Source organism: Dioscorea cayenensis, chromosome 11 (genome assembly GCF_009730915.1).
Source record: "Dioscorea cayenensis subsp. rotundata cultivar TDr96_F1 chromosome 11, TDr96_F1_v2_PseudoChromosome.rev07_lg8_w22 25.fasta, whole genome shotgun sequence".
Lineage (NCBI taxonomy): Eukaryota > Viridiplantae > Streptophyta > Magnoliopsida > Dioscoreales > Dioscoreaceae > Dioscorea > Dioscorea cayenensis.
The window spans coordinates 22,548,872-22,561,639 of record NC_052481.1 but is presented as its reverse complement, the minus strand read 5'-3'; the positions used below and the strand labels follow the sequence as shown (position 1 = coordinate 22,561,639).

At 39.5% G+C, this 12,768-nt stretch overlaps 2 protein-coding genes and 1 long non-coding RNA gene across 5 annotated transcripts; 2 read left to right on the top strand and 1 right to left on the bottom strand.

Moving 5' to 3' along the window:
• Positions 1 to 5,338, top strand: LOC120272540. Of its 3 annotated transcripts, none has more exons than XR_005540213.1 (4): positions 1 to 92; positions 170 to 240; positions 5,018 to 5,130; positions 5,237 to 5,338. It is a non-coding gene; the product is annotated as an uncharacterized LOC120272540 (long non-coding RNA). The 3 variants fall into 3 exon arrangements; XR_005540212.1 differs by having other exon boundaries at positions 7 to 96; XR_005540211.1 differs by lacking the exon at positions 170 to 240 and having other exon boundaries at positions 7 to 96.
• Positions 5,339 to 6,168: 830 nt separating this feature from the next.
• Positions 6,169 to 8,077, top strand: LOC120272532. Its single transcript, XM_039279371.1, has one exon. It carries the CDS (start codon positions 6,513 to 6,515, stop codon positions 7,884 to 7,886), a length of 1,374 nt encoding a protein of 457 aa, XP_039135305.1. The 5' UTR covers positions 6,169 to 6,512; the 3' UTR covers positions 7,887 to 8,077.
• Positions 8,078 to 8,281: 204 nt separating this feature from the next.
• LOC120272673 (probable leucine-rich repeat receptor-like protein kinase At1g35710) lies at positions 8,282 to 11,994 on the bottom strand. Its single transcript, XM_039279546.1, is given in 3 exon segments — positions 8,282 to 8,751; positions 8,846 to 9,020; positions 9,022 to 11,994. Coding segments are annotated over 3 exon segments (3,420 nt in total). The 5' UTR covers positions 11,923 to 11,994; the 3' UTR covers positions 8,282 to 8,407.
• Between the last annotated feature and the right edge of the window lie 774 nt (positions 11,995 to 12,768).

Sequence of the window (12,768 nt, the reverse complement as noted above, 5' to 3'; positions counted from 1 at the left end):
CGCCACTGTTCTCCCCCAAATTTCTAGGGTTTGTTCTTCGCGCCTTGATGGATCTCTCATTGTCTCCGTCGTCGATCTGAATTTTCTTTCTTGTAGGTAATCCATATAAATGGTTGACTTTTTTTGAATCACTGATTATTGATGCTTGTTTGTGTTATCTGGAAACCAGAGTGATTAAGAGTTCTACTTTGATTGCATTTGATGGGATAAGAATGATACCCTAATTTTCTTGATTTAACGGTGAGTGGTAGTCTCTTTGTTGCTTTGATGGTTAATTTTTCAGTTGATTAGCTAAATTATGCAGAATTTTCTCTGATCTATTTCTTTTGTTTATCTCTTGTAATTGTCTTTCTTTTCAATGAAATCACGGTTTATCCCCTTCTTTAAAATAAATTAATAAATCAAATTCTCTGTTTTTTTTTTTTAATGTTATCCGTGTACATTATTATTATTTTTTTTTTTTGAATAAAAGTGGATAAACCACTGATTTTTTAAAATGAGAACAAAAGTACAAAGTGCTAAATCCTCTCACCAGAAGTGAGGGGAAAAAAGTACAGAGGAGAAAGCAAAGAGGCAAAAAGTAGAGGGAAGTCTAATCAGGCGGAAGACACCATCTGGCATCTCAGGCCTAATTAAAGAAGTAGTAGAAGTAACTATGCCGGAGCAGAGTCTTGGTCGAGATCGCCTGTAGGATTTGAGGCTCTAGCGCTAAAAAAGTTGAGCGAGCGCTTGATTGATTGTGAAGCTTCATTGAGGTTTTGTTGATGTCTGTCGGCTGCTGTTGAGAACCAGGAAAGAAGCATGTTAGCAGTTTTATAAATAATATTGAGATGCGAAGATGCAATCAATTGAAAGATGCGAATATTTCTTTCAAGCCAGATATTCCACAGGATTGCACGGGACGTGAGGTCCCAGAGGATTCGGTGTTGAGGGGCTAAGGATGGTATCCAAATGGTCCACAGAGAGGGGATTGTCTGTGGAAGAGAGTTTGCTTCTAGAATTTGTGAAAAGAGTGCCCAGATGCGTTTAGAAAATTCACAATCGATGAAGAGGTGTTGAAGATTTTCAGATGCATTGTGGCAAAGGACACAGGTGTCGGTGGAGTTTTGGAAATTATAACCTTTTTTGAAGAGATTAGAGAGAGTGAGGATTTTGTCCTCCCCAGCAAGCCAACAGAAGAGAGTAATTTTGCTTGGGGAGTGATTTTTCCAGAAAAGGGGATAAAGCGAGCTGCGTGTTCCACCATCAATGAGAAATTTATAAAAGGATTTTACAGTGAATGTGCCACTTCTGTCAAGGGTCCAAGTGTGAACATCATCTTGAGTCTGGGAGCAATCAGGGATAATATCAAGAAGGGCAGATAACATGTTGGGGGTGGAAGTGGGAAATAAAAGTTCGGTGTTGTTTAGATACTGCGTGAATTGTCTAATGGTTATCCATGGAGCAGTGCAATCATTGAATAGATCGGGCCAGCAATCTTTAAGACGAAGCCCAGCATGCCAACGATCATACCATAGTGAAGTGCTAGAGCCGTTTCTGATGGATTTCGTTATGCAAGAACGGAAGGGAGATAATGTGGAAGTCACCCCTGCCCAAAAAAAGGATTTGTTTCTGGGTGGGGTATGAGATAGGACTCCAACAGTGTCACTTATGGAATAATTAGCGTGGATGATTTTGGCCCAACTGCTATTAGGATTACAAGTTAATTTTCACCACCACTTTCCAAGTAAAGCGTTGTTGAAGGTCTGAAGGTTAAGGATTCCCCAGCCTCCCATATCCCGAGGTCTAGTGATCCTACTCCATGCAATCAATCTGACTCCTTTGGGTCCCAGATTGGGGCCTTTCCAAAGGAAATCTCTCCGGATTTTATCAATATCTTTGATCACCCAAGCGGGGAGCTTGAAAACTGACATCCAGTAAACAGGGACGGTTGAGAGAACAGAGTTAAGGAGCGTTAAGCGTCCACCAAGTGAGAGGTAATTCGCATTCCAAGAGGTGAGCCTGGAGCGAACCATGTTAATGAGTTTCGCCCAATCGATACGTTTAGGTCTACGACCAGAAAGAGGTACACCTAAGTAGGTGATTGGGAGACTGCTACGTGTACAGTTTAGGATTCTAGCTGAGGAGTGATGGGGTTGATAGCCGTAGTTAGAGGAGTAGAGGCAGTTTTTTGAAAAATTGATGGATAAGCCAGAGGAGCCTTTATAAAGATACAATATAAGTTTAATGATATGAAGATCATCCTGTCCTCCAGCAGTGAAGATAAGAAGATCATCAGCATATTGGAGGTGGCAGATGTTATCAGAATGGTTCAAGGGGATCCCCACCAGAACTTTGGATTTGAGAGCATGGGAGAACATAGCGCTCAGAACATCAGTGGCAAGGGCAAAGAGCAGAGGAGAGAGGGGATCACCTTGCCTCAGACCTCTTTTGCAACGAATGTAGCCCTGAGTAGATCCGTTGATAAGGAATTGGGCCTTGGCAGTGCTAAGTATGGAATGAACCCAGGAGATCCATTTAGGTCCAAAGCCTCTAGCAGCAAGAATTTCGAGAAGGAAATTCCAATCAAGAGAATCGAAGGCTTTAGCGAAGTCCACTTTAAAGATATGTCCAAGACGTTTGTGTTTTTGTAAGTTGAAAATAATTTCTTGTGCACCAACAATGTTGTCCGCAATACATCTGCCTTTAATAAATCCGGATTGAGATTCATCGACAAGCAAACCGATAACAGTATTGAGACGATTAGCAAGTATTTTGGAGATAATTTTACAAGTGGAATTGATAAGACTGATGGGTCGGTAGTCCTTAACTTCGCCAGGCGTATTATTTTTTGCAATAAGAGCAATATGTATCCAGTTAATACGCTCAAGGTTGATTGTGCCTTCGAAGAAGTCCTCGCAAAGTTTAACAAGTGTGTCCTGGAGGATGGTCCGTGTACATTATTGGTTCTGAGGCTTGTTTTTGATAGTTCAAAGTCCTTTTTAAATTCTATATAGGACTGCATTCTATTATTTGACAGAGAATAGGAAGCTTTGCTTGTCAAACTTCAAATTTAGAAGAAATCATCATTAATTGAACTGGAATGTATATATTTTATTGAACAGCTTGTGAACACATGTTTTCCACAGTTTACACTATTTCCTTGCTGGGTGAAATTGTCACAGCAGGTATAGCTAGTATCAAATGATCCATGCATAATGATACTTATGGATCTTTACTTGTGTCTAAAAGGAGCTATTTAACTTCTTGTTTCAAGTTCTCTAAAGCCTTCATATAGTAGCTGTTGTTCAGTTTATCATTTTCATTGACAAGTGTAAATTATTGAAATTACCATAGAGAACTAGTTCCCTCAGGAACGTTCAAAAGTCTGGTTTTGCATTACTTTGTATTGTTTTATGTGGAGAACTTAATGAAATAGCAAGAATATTGCCCCGCAATCCGTCAATTTCTGTAGTAGGGGAAGTAAATTGGTTCCATTTTTTATTCTTGTTCAATTTAGGCTAACTATTGAAGCACTAAACTAATGAGTTATCAGATAATTTATTTTAATGATTTATTATCTTATCGAATTCATTCAGGCTATTGTTAGGTGGTTCCGGCCATCATATAATGGATTTAAAGCTTCTTGTCATTACTTAAGTTAGTCTTGCTTACCCGTGTTGTTAGATCTTGATATTATATATACGTAAATCTCATCAGCTCCGCTCATTCCCTGTATGTACCTCTTTTACATTCACTCTTTTTATTTTTCAATAAATATGATTTATTATTATTTTTTTTTTAAAAACATATGTATTGTCATCTTCATCTCCATACTTTGTGTTTTTGTCTTATGAAATTTTGTGCAAATGCTTCTAGTTCTTCATCCTCATGGAATGATTTTTTTTTTATTTTTTTTTAATTAAGAAAACCATTTCATTGAAAATAAAGAGATTACAAGTTAGCAAAAGTTGATAGGATATGGCCGTTGTGGAATGATTTTTTCTACTCCCAAAATTGAGTTAATTAGATCCTTTGAAGATCTAATTTGCTTATTTTAATGAATCCTTCATCTTTCAAACTGATAACTACTTCAAGTTTTCTTTGTAGTAGTACTAATGTGAACTTCCCTTTTTTGTGTAGTATGTACTGGTAGTTCATATTCTAGAGACCTTTTATTTGAGCTTTTCGAGTTATATTTATATCATGGGTTCAGTGTAGATTGCCATGTTAAATCATGACAGTGAAACCAGTCCAAGACTAAGGCTTGTTTAGATTGGTTTATTAAAAAAGTGTTTTTTTTTTTTTAGTTTAGTAGAAGTGTTTCTCCAGAATAACTTAAGCACTTTTTGTATTTTCTATTTGGATTAGTTTTTATGTAGAAATAGAAGTCGTAAAAAAGAGCTGAAAAACAACTTTTTTTGAAAAGCTAGTCATGATTAGCTTTTGAAAAAAAAAACAGTTTTTCAGTTTTTTAATAGTTTCTGTTTTTTTTTAAAAGTCAATATAAATAATATTTTTGAAACCCAGAAATAATTAATTTATAAAAAAATATTTTTGGGTTTTTCAAAAGCCAATCTAAACAAGACCTAAAACCAAAAGCTGTAGTGACTAATGATCAGGCTTCCCAGATTCACATAATAATATGAATAGACTGTTAATTAGTGTAATTTTTTGATGGCCTGACAGCTGGTATATAAATGGACTGAGTTCTCTTTGTGGACACGGCATGAGAGATAACCTACTAATTAAGTCAAGTCAGGAGATGGTTAGATCAGCAGACAATAACCGTGACAACTATTAAACTATTTTGACTATTATTTACATTATAATACTATATACTGCATCACTACCTTATACTTTTTATCATGCTTGCATTTCATGTCACCTAACTACCAGCTCTTCTTCCCTCCTTTTATCGGCGAGTTTGTTTATTTATTTATTTATTTTAACTTTCTGGAAAATCTTGTCAGTATTAAAATGATGTGGTAGACTTGGTTTTTTTTTAATATTATATATATTGTGGTTTATATGATAGGGGGAAAGGAGCTCACATGGGCATTGAATGCGCCGAAGAAGTGTGAGGAGCCTGATTAGTGATTGCACTGTTACGAGGTCCAGTTCCCAAGAAACAAAAGCACTGACCTCGAGGTATGGACAGTATATATGATTCGAATAAGAGCTGGTTCTGTTACACTACACTGCTGTCTTTTGTTATTCTTAATATCTTATTTTCTTTTGGTTAACTGCTCACCAGGTCAAACTAAAAGCATGCTTTTTTTTTTCTCCATCCAACCTCTCGTGCTCTAATAAACCAAAAGAATATTAGTACAGAACTTGGTTCTGTACAACCCCTGAAGATGTGATTTTTAGTTGTGCCCTTATCATTGCATATAAGAATATAAATTGCATTTTTAAAATATTTTTAGGTGCAAGGATATTTCTTTCCCCTTTATTTATAATCTACACCTTCATGTTTGGCTTTTAATTCAAAATAGATTATGATATTTAACTTTTTAAATTTTTTTCAACAAAACAAATTGAAGATATTTTTTATTATTTTTTAGAGATTGAAAAAAATCGGATATGACGTCCGTTTTTCAGAGGATATCATCTTTAATTTTTTTTTTAAATTCTTTTTACAAGACAGTAACGTAGAAACATTTTTGGAGTGAAAAAAAAAATTATTTTTACAAAATTGTTATCAAAGAAAAATATATAAAGTACATATATATACGCCACAGGCTCTTACAGGACCACAATATATATATATATATATTAATCAAGGTGTGTATGTATTGGTTCTGAGAGCATGTTAGAAACAATGAATTGGCTATGATTACATCCAATGCATGTTGTTGTGGGAGTTGGACTAATCGCACACACCCAAATCCATTGACTGGAAACTGCGGCGCGTGGGAAGCAGCTCGCTTGCCAATCACTCTCAATTCAATACCACTCCCACTACTCCTCCTCCTCCATGTTTCCTTCCCCTCTTCTCCTGGCCCCACCCCCCCTACCTCTCCTCCCAATTTCAGTCAATATATCCCCACGGTCCATCTGGTGGTCCCCATCTACATCCAACCGTCCCCAGTTATTATTTATCACTGATTTATTTTCCTTTCTTAAAAAATAAAATAAAATTATATATATAAATATATAAATGAAACTCTTTGAATAATATCAAAACCATTCCCTCCCACCTGTCTGCCAAATGCTCTTCCACACGTCATCTGATCCCAACCTTGCCCGCCAAATCCAACGGCTGAACATTAATAATAGACAGGTGTCGCACATCGACCACAGTTGCAAACAAGCTCGTTAACGGGCCCTTTATATTTGGTTTTAAGTAGGACCCATCACGCCCGCACTCTCCGCGTCCATTGTGATAAAGTGAACCATCTCTTCTCTTCTCGGACCCTCTCGCGGAGGTTGTTATCACCGAATCCGGCTTCCGATATCTTCTTCTTCTTCGAAGCAAGCAAGCAACCAACCCTAGAAAAAAACCCTAACCCTAACCCTAACCTTAATCCATGGAGACCAACTACTCCTTCTCCTCCTTCCCTGATTCGGTTGACTCCTCCCCGCGATCCCGCGAGATCGACAACGACAACACCGCTTCCTGGGATGACACCGTGCCAAACTCCGCCGCCGCATCGCAGCGGGTGAAGCTCATGGTCAGCTTTGGCGGCCGCATTCAGCCTCGCCCCCACGATAACCAGCTTTCCTACGTTGGCGGTGACACCAAGATCCTCGTTGTTGATCGATCTTCCCGCCTTCCAGCTGTCCTTGCCCGCCTTTCTTCCATCTCCGGTGCTGATGATCTATGCCTCAAGTACCAGCTCCCCGGCGAGGATCTCGATGCGCTCGTCTCCGTCACCAACGATGAGGACCTCGAGCACATGATGCTCGAGTATGATCGTCTCTGTCGCTCCGTGGTTCCCGGCTCCAAGGCCGCTCCCAGACTCCGCCTCTTCGTCTTCCCAGTCGTCTCCCCTCATCCACCGCCAGCCCCGGCCGATTCCAAGTCCAATCGCCAATGGTTCGTCGACGCTCTCAACAACGTCGCGGCCCCACCCCCGCCTCCGGTCACTGCCCTAACTCCGCCTACGGAGGGCCCCGACTACCTCTTCGGTCTTGAGAAGGGATTAACGCCTGCCCCTGCCGTCAAGACTCAGGATCCATCTCCAGTCTTCGTGACGCCGGAACCACTCCCCGTCGAAGCCCCTCTCTCCCGATCCGATCTCCCCAAGGATGATCGTCCTATCGCGGTTGAATCCGGGCTGAATATCCAGCACCAGATCCAGGCACTACAGAAGCTCCAGATCGCCGAGAATCAGGACCAGGCCCAGTTCCAGCGCATGCCGAGCGACGAAACCCTAACTAGGGTTTACCCCGCGGATTACTACCTCCCACCAAGAGTCCAAGAAAAGGCTCCACCTGTTACCGCCCAGATCCCGGCCACCGCCCAGATTCCGGTCACCGCGGCCACGTACTGGCCGGACCAGCGCAACTTGGCGGCGGGAGGGAGGTACACCTCTGTTGCCACTGGTGACCGCCCCATGTATTTCATCCCCGCGGCCGCAGGCATGTTTCCGCCGCACGGCGCCGCGATCCAACCCCAGGCTGGGCAGGGATACTACGCGGCGGCCATGCCAAAGGTGGTTGTTTCAGCGCCGGATGTTTACCGTGAAACTTCTCAGATGTACGCAGGGACCGCTCCGTACGCCGACGGTGCCGGCGGCGTGGTGAGGACGCAAGGCGTGGAAACTGCGTTCCCTGCTCCTGGCCAGGTGGCGTACGATAGCACGGGGCGAGCGGTTTATTTCGCTGGCGCGGTCCCCTCTTATCCGACGGCCACGATCAACTCTGAAGGGAAGATCGTGAAGCCATCTCAAGTGTCCTGATCCCGAGACCTTCTCCGAAGCTTCTTCTTTTTTTTTTAAAAAAAAAAAATTTCTAATGTTTTGTTCACATGCCAATCTTTTCCAATCTCCGTGTTGTTGGCTTCTATCCTGCTTTCTTGTTCTTGATGTGCCTTTTGACAAATATTACTGTTTGTTGATGTAAATAGAAATATGAATGCTTGGTTTACTCATTGTTGAATTCTATATAATCTTTTATTTATATATAATTTTTTTATTTTTTTTTCCTCAACAAAAGTGGATAGAGGAGACTCGATGAAAAACTTTGATATTCATTTACCAATTAATTTTTTTTAAAAAAATAAATATGAACAAATCATAATTTTATTGAAATAAATTTTGATATTCATTTACCACTACTACAAATAGTAGGGAATAAGATTTATGCAATATATCATCACACTAGTACAACTAGAATGCTGTAATAACTTAAAATAAACAAAACAAAATACATGAACAGTAACATTTGGATTTGACTAATAATAAATACATGTAGTAATCCTCTAGTTCATTAGCTCTGACACATTTACAAGATTAAAAGGCTTCAGAGATGGTTTGCTGATGCTCAACTCATTTGACACATGCTCCATTGATGGCCTGCTTTCTGGATCACTGTTCAAACATTCAAATGCTACTTTGATTGCTTGCATGACTGAATCTGCAACGCATCCTTCTGGACCTGAAATTCTTTGGTCCACCACATCCTTCACCAGCATGCCTTGTTCGGTTGACGACAGTAATGAAGACAGGAGTTCAATTGGATGTTTTCCCACCATCACTTCCAGTGCCACCACTCCAAAACTATAGACATCACACTTCTCTGTCACTCTCATTGTAAATGCAAGCTCTGTGTTGACAAAAATCATAAAAATAAAAAATTATCAGTGGTACTAGTTTAATTTAAACAGCCATGTATTTATTAAATTAGACAAGTAGTGTACCTGGTGCAACATAACCATGGGTTCCGGCAAGAGAAGTCCAATTAGAGGAATCAGGTTTCAAGAGTCTAGCAGTGCCAAAATCTGAGACACAAGCCTTGAAATCAAAATCCAAGAGTATGTTCTTGCTGGATATGTCTCTGTGAATTATGGATGGAATGCAGTCATAGTGCATGTAAAGATAGAGCATGAGCCATATCTTTGATAACTCTCACTCTTCTCATCCAATCCAACTCCATTGCTCCTTCTTCAGTGCTTAACACACTTGCCAAGCTCCCTCTTTCCATGTACTCATAAACAAGAAACTCGCATCTTCGACTGGAACAAAATCCATGAAGCTTCACTATGTTTCTATGTCTGATGTTTGTCAATGACTCTATTTCATTCCTGAAACTTTTCAAGTCCACTGGATTCTCATCTTCAACAGGATGGATTTTCTTCACTGCAACCACTTGTTGATCCTGCAACGTTGCTCTGTATACAGTTCCATAACCTCCTCTGCCAATGCAGTATTTCGCATCAAAGTCTTCGGTTGCCGCAATGATATCTTCATATGTAATTCTTGCATTTCTATTCCATACTGAGTATGTCAATGCTGCTCTGTTAGTTCCTTCATCTGCATCACCATGAGTTGTTGATCTTCTTCTATGGATGTACCACAGGCCAGTTCCAATTGTCACAAAGAAGAGAAGCAATGTGCCAACAGAGATAAAAACAGCGAAGATTTTCTTCTTATTACTGGAAGAATGATCATTATCCACAGAAATTGAATTGCAGGGAAGCAAACCTTTGATCACTTGGCCGCAAAGACCTTTGTTGTGGGAAAACCATTGAGTATGAGCTTTAGCAAACAGCTTATTATCAGGAACAGGACCTACAAGTTCATTATAGGACAAATCAATGACAGACAAGCTGCCCATATCCTTGAAATTAGATGGAATGGAACCAGAAAGCTGATTGTGAGATAAATTGAGGTCTTGCAGCATTCTCAATGCTCCAATTGGTGAAGGTATTTGTCCTGTGAGTGAGTTACTGCTCAAGTCCAGCAACTCTTGCAGTGTACTTGCTAAATTGCCCAGTTGCACCGGAATGCTGCCATTGAAAGTGTTGTTGCTCAGCTGGAGCTTCGTGAGCTTGGTGCAATCACCCAGTTGTTCTGGTATGGTTCCACTCAGATGATTTGAAGAAAGATCAAGAGTTTCGAGATTGTTTAACCTCCCAATCTCTTTAGGAATTCTTCCATGCAGTTGATTCCCACTCAAGCTCAAGTTGAACAATGATGTTAATTCACCAAGAGCTCCTGGTATCTCTCCAACAAGAACGTTTGATGAGAGGTCCAGCACTTGTAGTTCGGACAAGTTACCAAGTTCTGGAGGTATTGTCCCTTTAACTTTGTTGTTGTTAGACATTTTAAGGATTGTCAAGTTATGACATCCTCCCCACAAAGGTAAAAGCTCCCCAGATAACTCATTGAAGCTCATATCAATGTATACTAGGTTCGGATAAACTCCAAAGACTTCAGAGATGTTTCCATTGAGACGGTTATTTTCAAGGCGCACACGAACCAAACTGGTGCAATTCTTCAGGCTTCTCGGCAGAGGACCTTCGAAATTGTTACCATTCACAATGAAGAACTCAAGTGCTCCTCCTTCACACACACTCTGTGGCAAGTTACCAGAGAGGTTGTTATAGGCTACTTCAAATGATGTTAAGCTCTTTAGATTCTCCAGTTCCTTCGGTAACTCGCCGGAGAGCTGGTTTCCTGAAAGAAGAAAGTGTGTGAGGTTTCTAAGTTCTCCCAAGGATGGAGGTATTGAACCTGTGAGTTTATTTATCTCCACAACGAAATTCACCAAGTTTGTGAGACTTCCAAGTTCATGAGGGATAGAACCAGAGAGTTGATTCCTCCACAGTGCCAGAGTAGTGAGTTTCTTCAAGTTTCCCAGACTTGTAGGAATGAATCCAGTGAGAAGATTTGTAGACAAATCTATCTCAACCAAATTCACCAGCTTCCCCAGTTCAGAAGGAACATAACCAGAAATGCTATTCCTGTAAAGAATAAGATGAGCGAGCTCTGTCAAGTTACCAAGAGAAGCAGGGATTGTCCCTTGGAGATTGTTCCTTTGAAGTTGCAACCATGTCAAGTTCCTCAGTTTCCCAATTTCTTCAGGAATGGAACCGGATATTTGATTTTCATTAAGCCACAACAACTGGACAGCACTGAGGTTCCCAAGTGTACTCGGTATTGAACCTGTGAGACTATTGTGATAAAGAATCAAGTGCACCAAGTTCACCAGTTTTCCAAGCTCAGCTGGAATGGTACCAGAGAGTTGATTGTTAAACAGGTACAAGAGTGACAAGCCAGTGAGATTCCCAAGAGATGAAGGAATGGTTCCAGTGAGGTTGTTTGTGTGCAAGCCAAGCACTGTCAAGTTATTCAGCCTGCCAATCTCTGCAGGAATAGAGCCAGATAGGAAGTTGTTATGAAGATCCAAAACATTCAGCATGACCAAGTTACTCAAACTAGAAGGTATGGTTCCAGTGATGGAATTGTTGGATATTCTCAAGTCTAACAAACTTGTCAGGTTGCCAAACTCTGTAAGGATTGTACTTGTGATGCTATTGTCTGACAGGTATAATGTGGTTAGCTTTGTGAGCTTTCCTAGTGATGGAGGAATTGAACCGGTTATAAGATTTTCAGAGAGATCAAGGGTAGTGAGTTTGGTGAGGTTGGAGATGGATGGAGGGATGAAGCCATGAAAGAAGTTGAGGGAAAGGTCGAGGTTGGTGAGTGAGGAGGAGAATGGAGTGAAGTTCAGTGTGTCAAGGCGGCCAGTGAGGTTTTTACCATAAAGGTTTATTTGAGAGATGTTTAGAGATGAACAAGTGATGCCAAGCCATGAACAGGGAGTGGTTGCTAGAGACCATGAACTCAAGACTGAATCTTTGTCCTTGAGTTTTGACTTCCATTGGAGAAGAGCTTTAGCTTGAAACTCTAATGTTGTTCTTGTTGTTGCTGATAATGGTGTTGCTGTTACAGTGAAGATGAAAAGCAAAGATAGAGAGAGTTTTGAGAACATCTTGAGGACTAGTGTGGATGCTTGTGTGTGGTGGCATTATAGTTTGTTTTCAAGTTATAATTATATTGATGCTTTGAGTCTTCTGTTTTTTAATGACTTGAGAATAGGCAAGTCCATTAAGTCTTGTCTTTTTTTTATCTTTACTTTTCTAGAAATTCAAGTGCTGCAAGAATTTGTTGAAAAACCAAGTATAAATTATAAAATACTATGTTTGGTCAGCATGATCTTGTTGGTTTTTGCAGATAGTAAAGGGTGGGAAAGAGCTGAGAAATTTCTTGCTTTTTGACATGCTGCAGTGTCATTTGCCCCTTAAATTGGTTTGGTGAGTTAACTACTTAACTATTATAATAAATAAGTAATTGACTGATTGACTACACCAGGGAGCCAGTTGTTTTGCAGCTTCTTGTGCAAACTGCAAAGTTGTTGACTCAAAACCAATTTTGATTTGGTATTTTTTTTTTTTGGAAAAGTTGTAGAATAATTTGCCACCTTAGTGAAATAAGAGTTTTTTTTAATTATTATTATTATTAGTGTTATGCTAGAGTTATGCACGAAAAATACGCATATATTAAAGATAATATTCGTATCTAACATAATTATCATAATTTTGATAATAATATTTAAAATTTAACGAAATATATTATTAAACACGCTTAATTTAAAATTTAAAAATTATTTATAGATTCTCTCATTGTTATTAATGATTTTTTTAACTTTGTTTTTAGTTTAAAGTGATAAAAAAATTATTTAAATTTTAAAAATTAATAATAAAATATAATAATAAAATCATATATAAAAGATAAATTTATGCTATATATTAGTTATAAAATTGCTCTCTTTAATAAA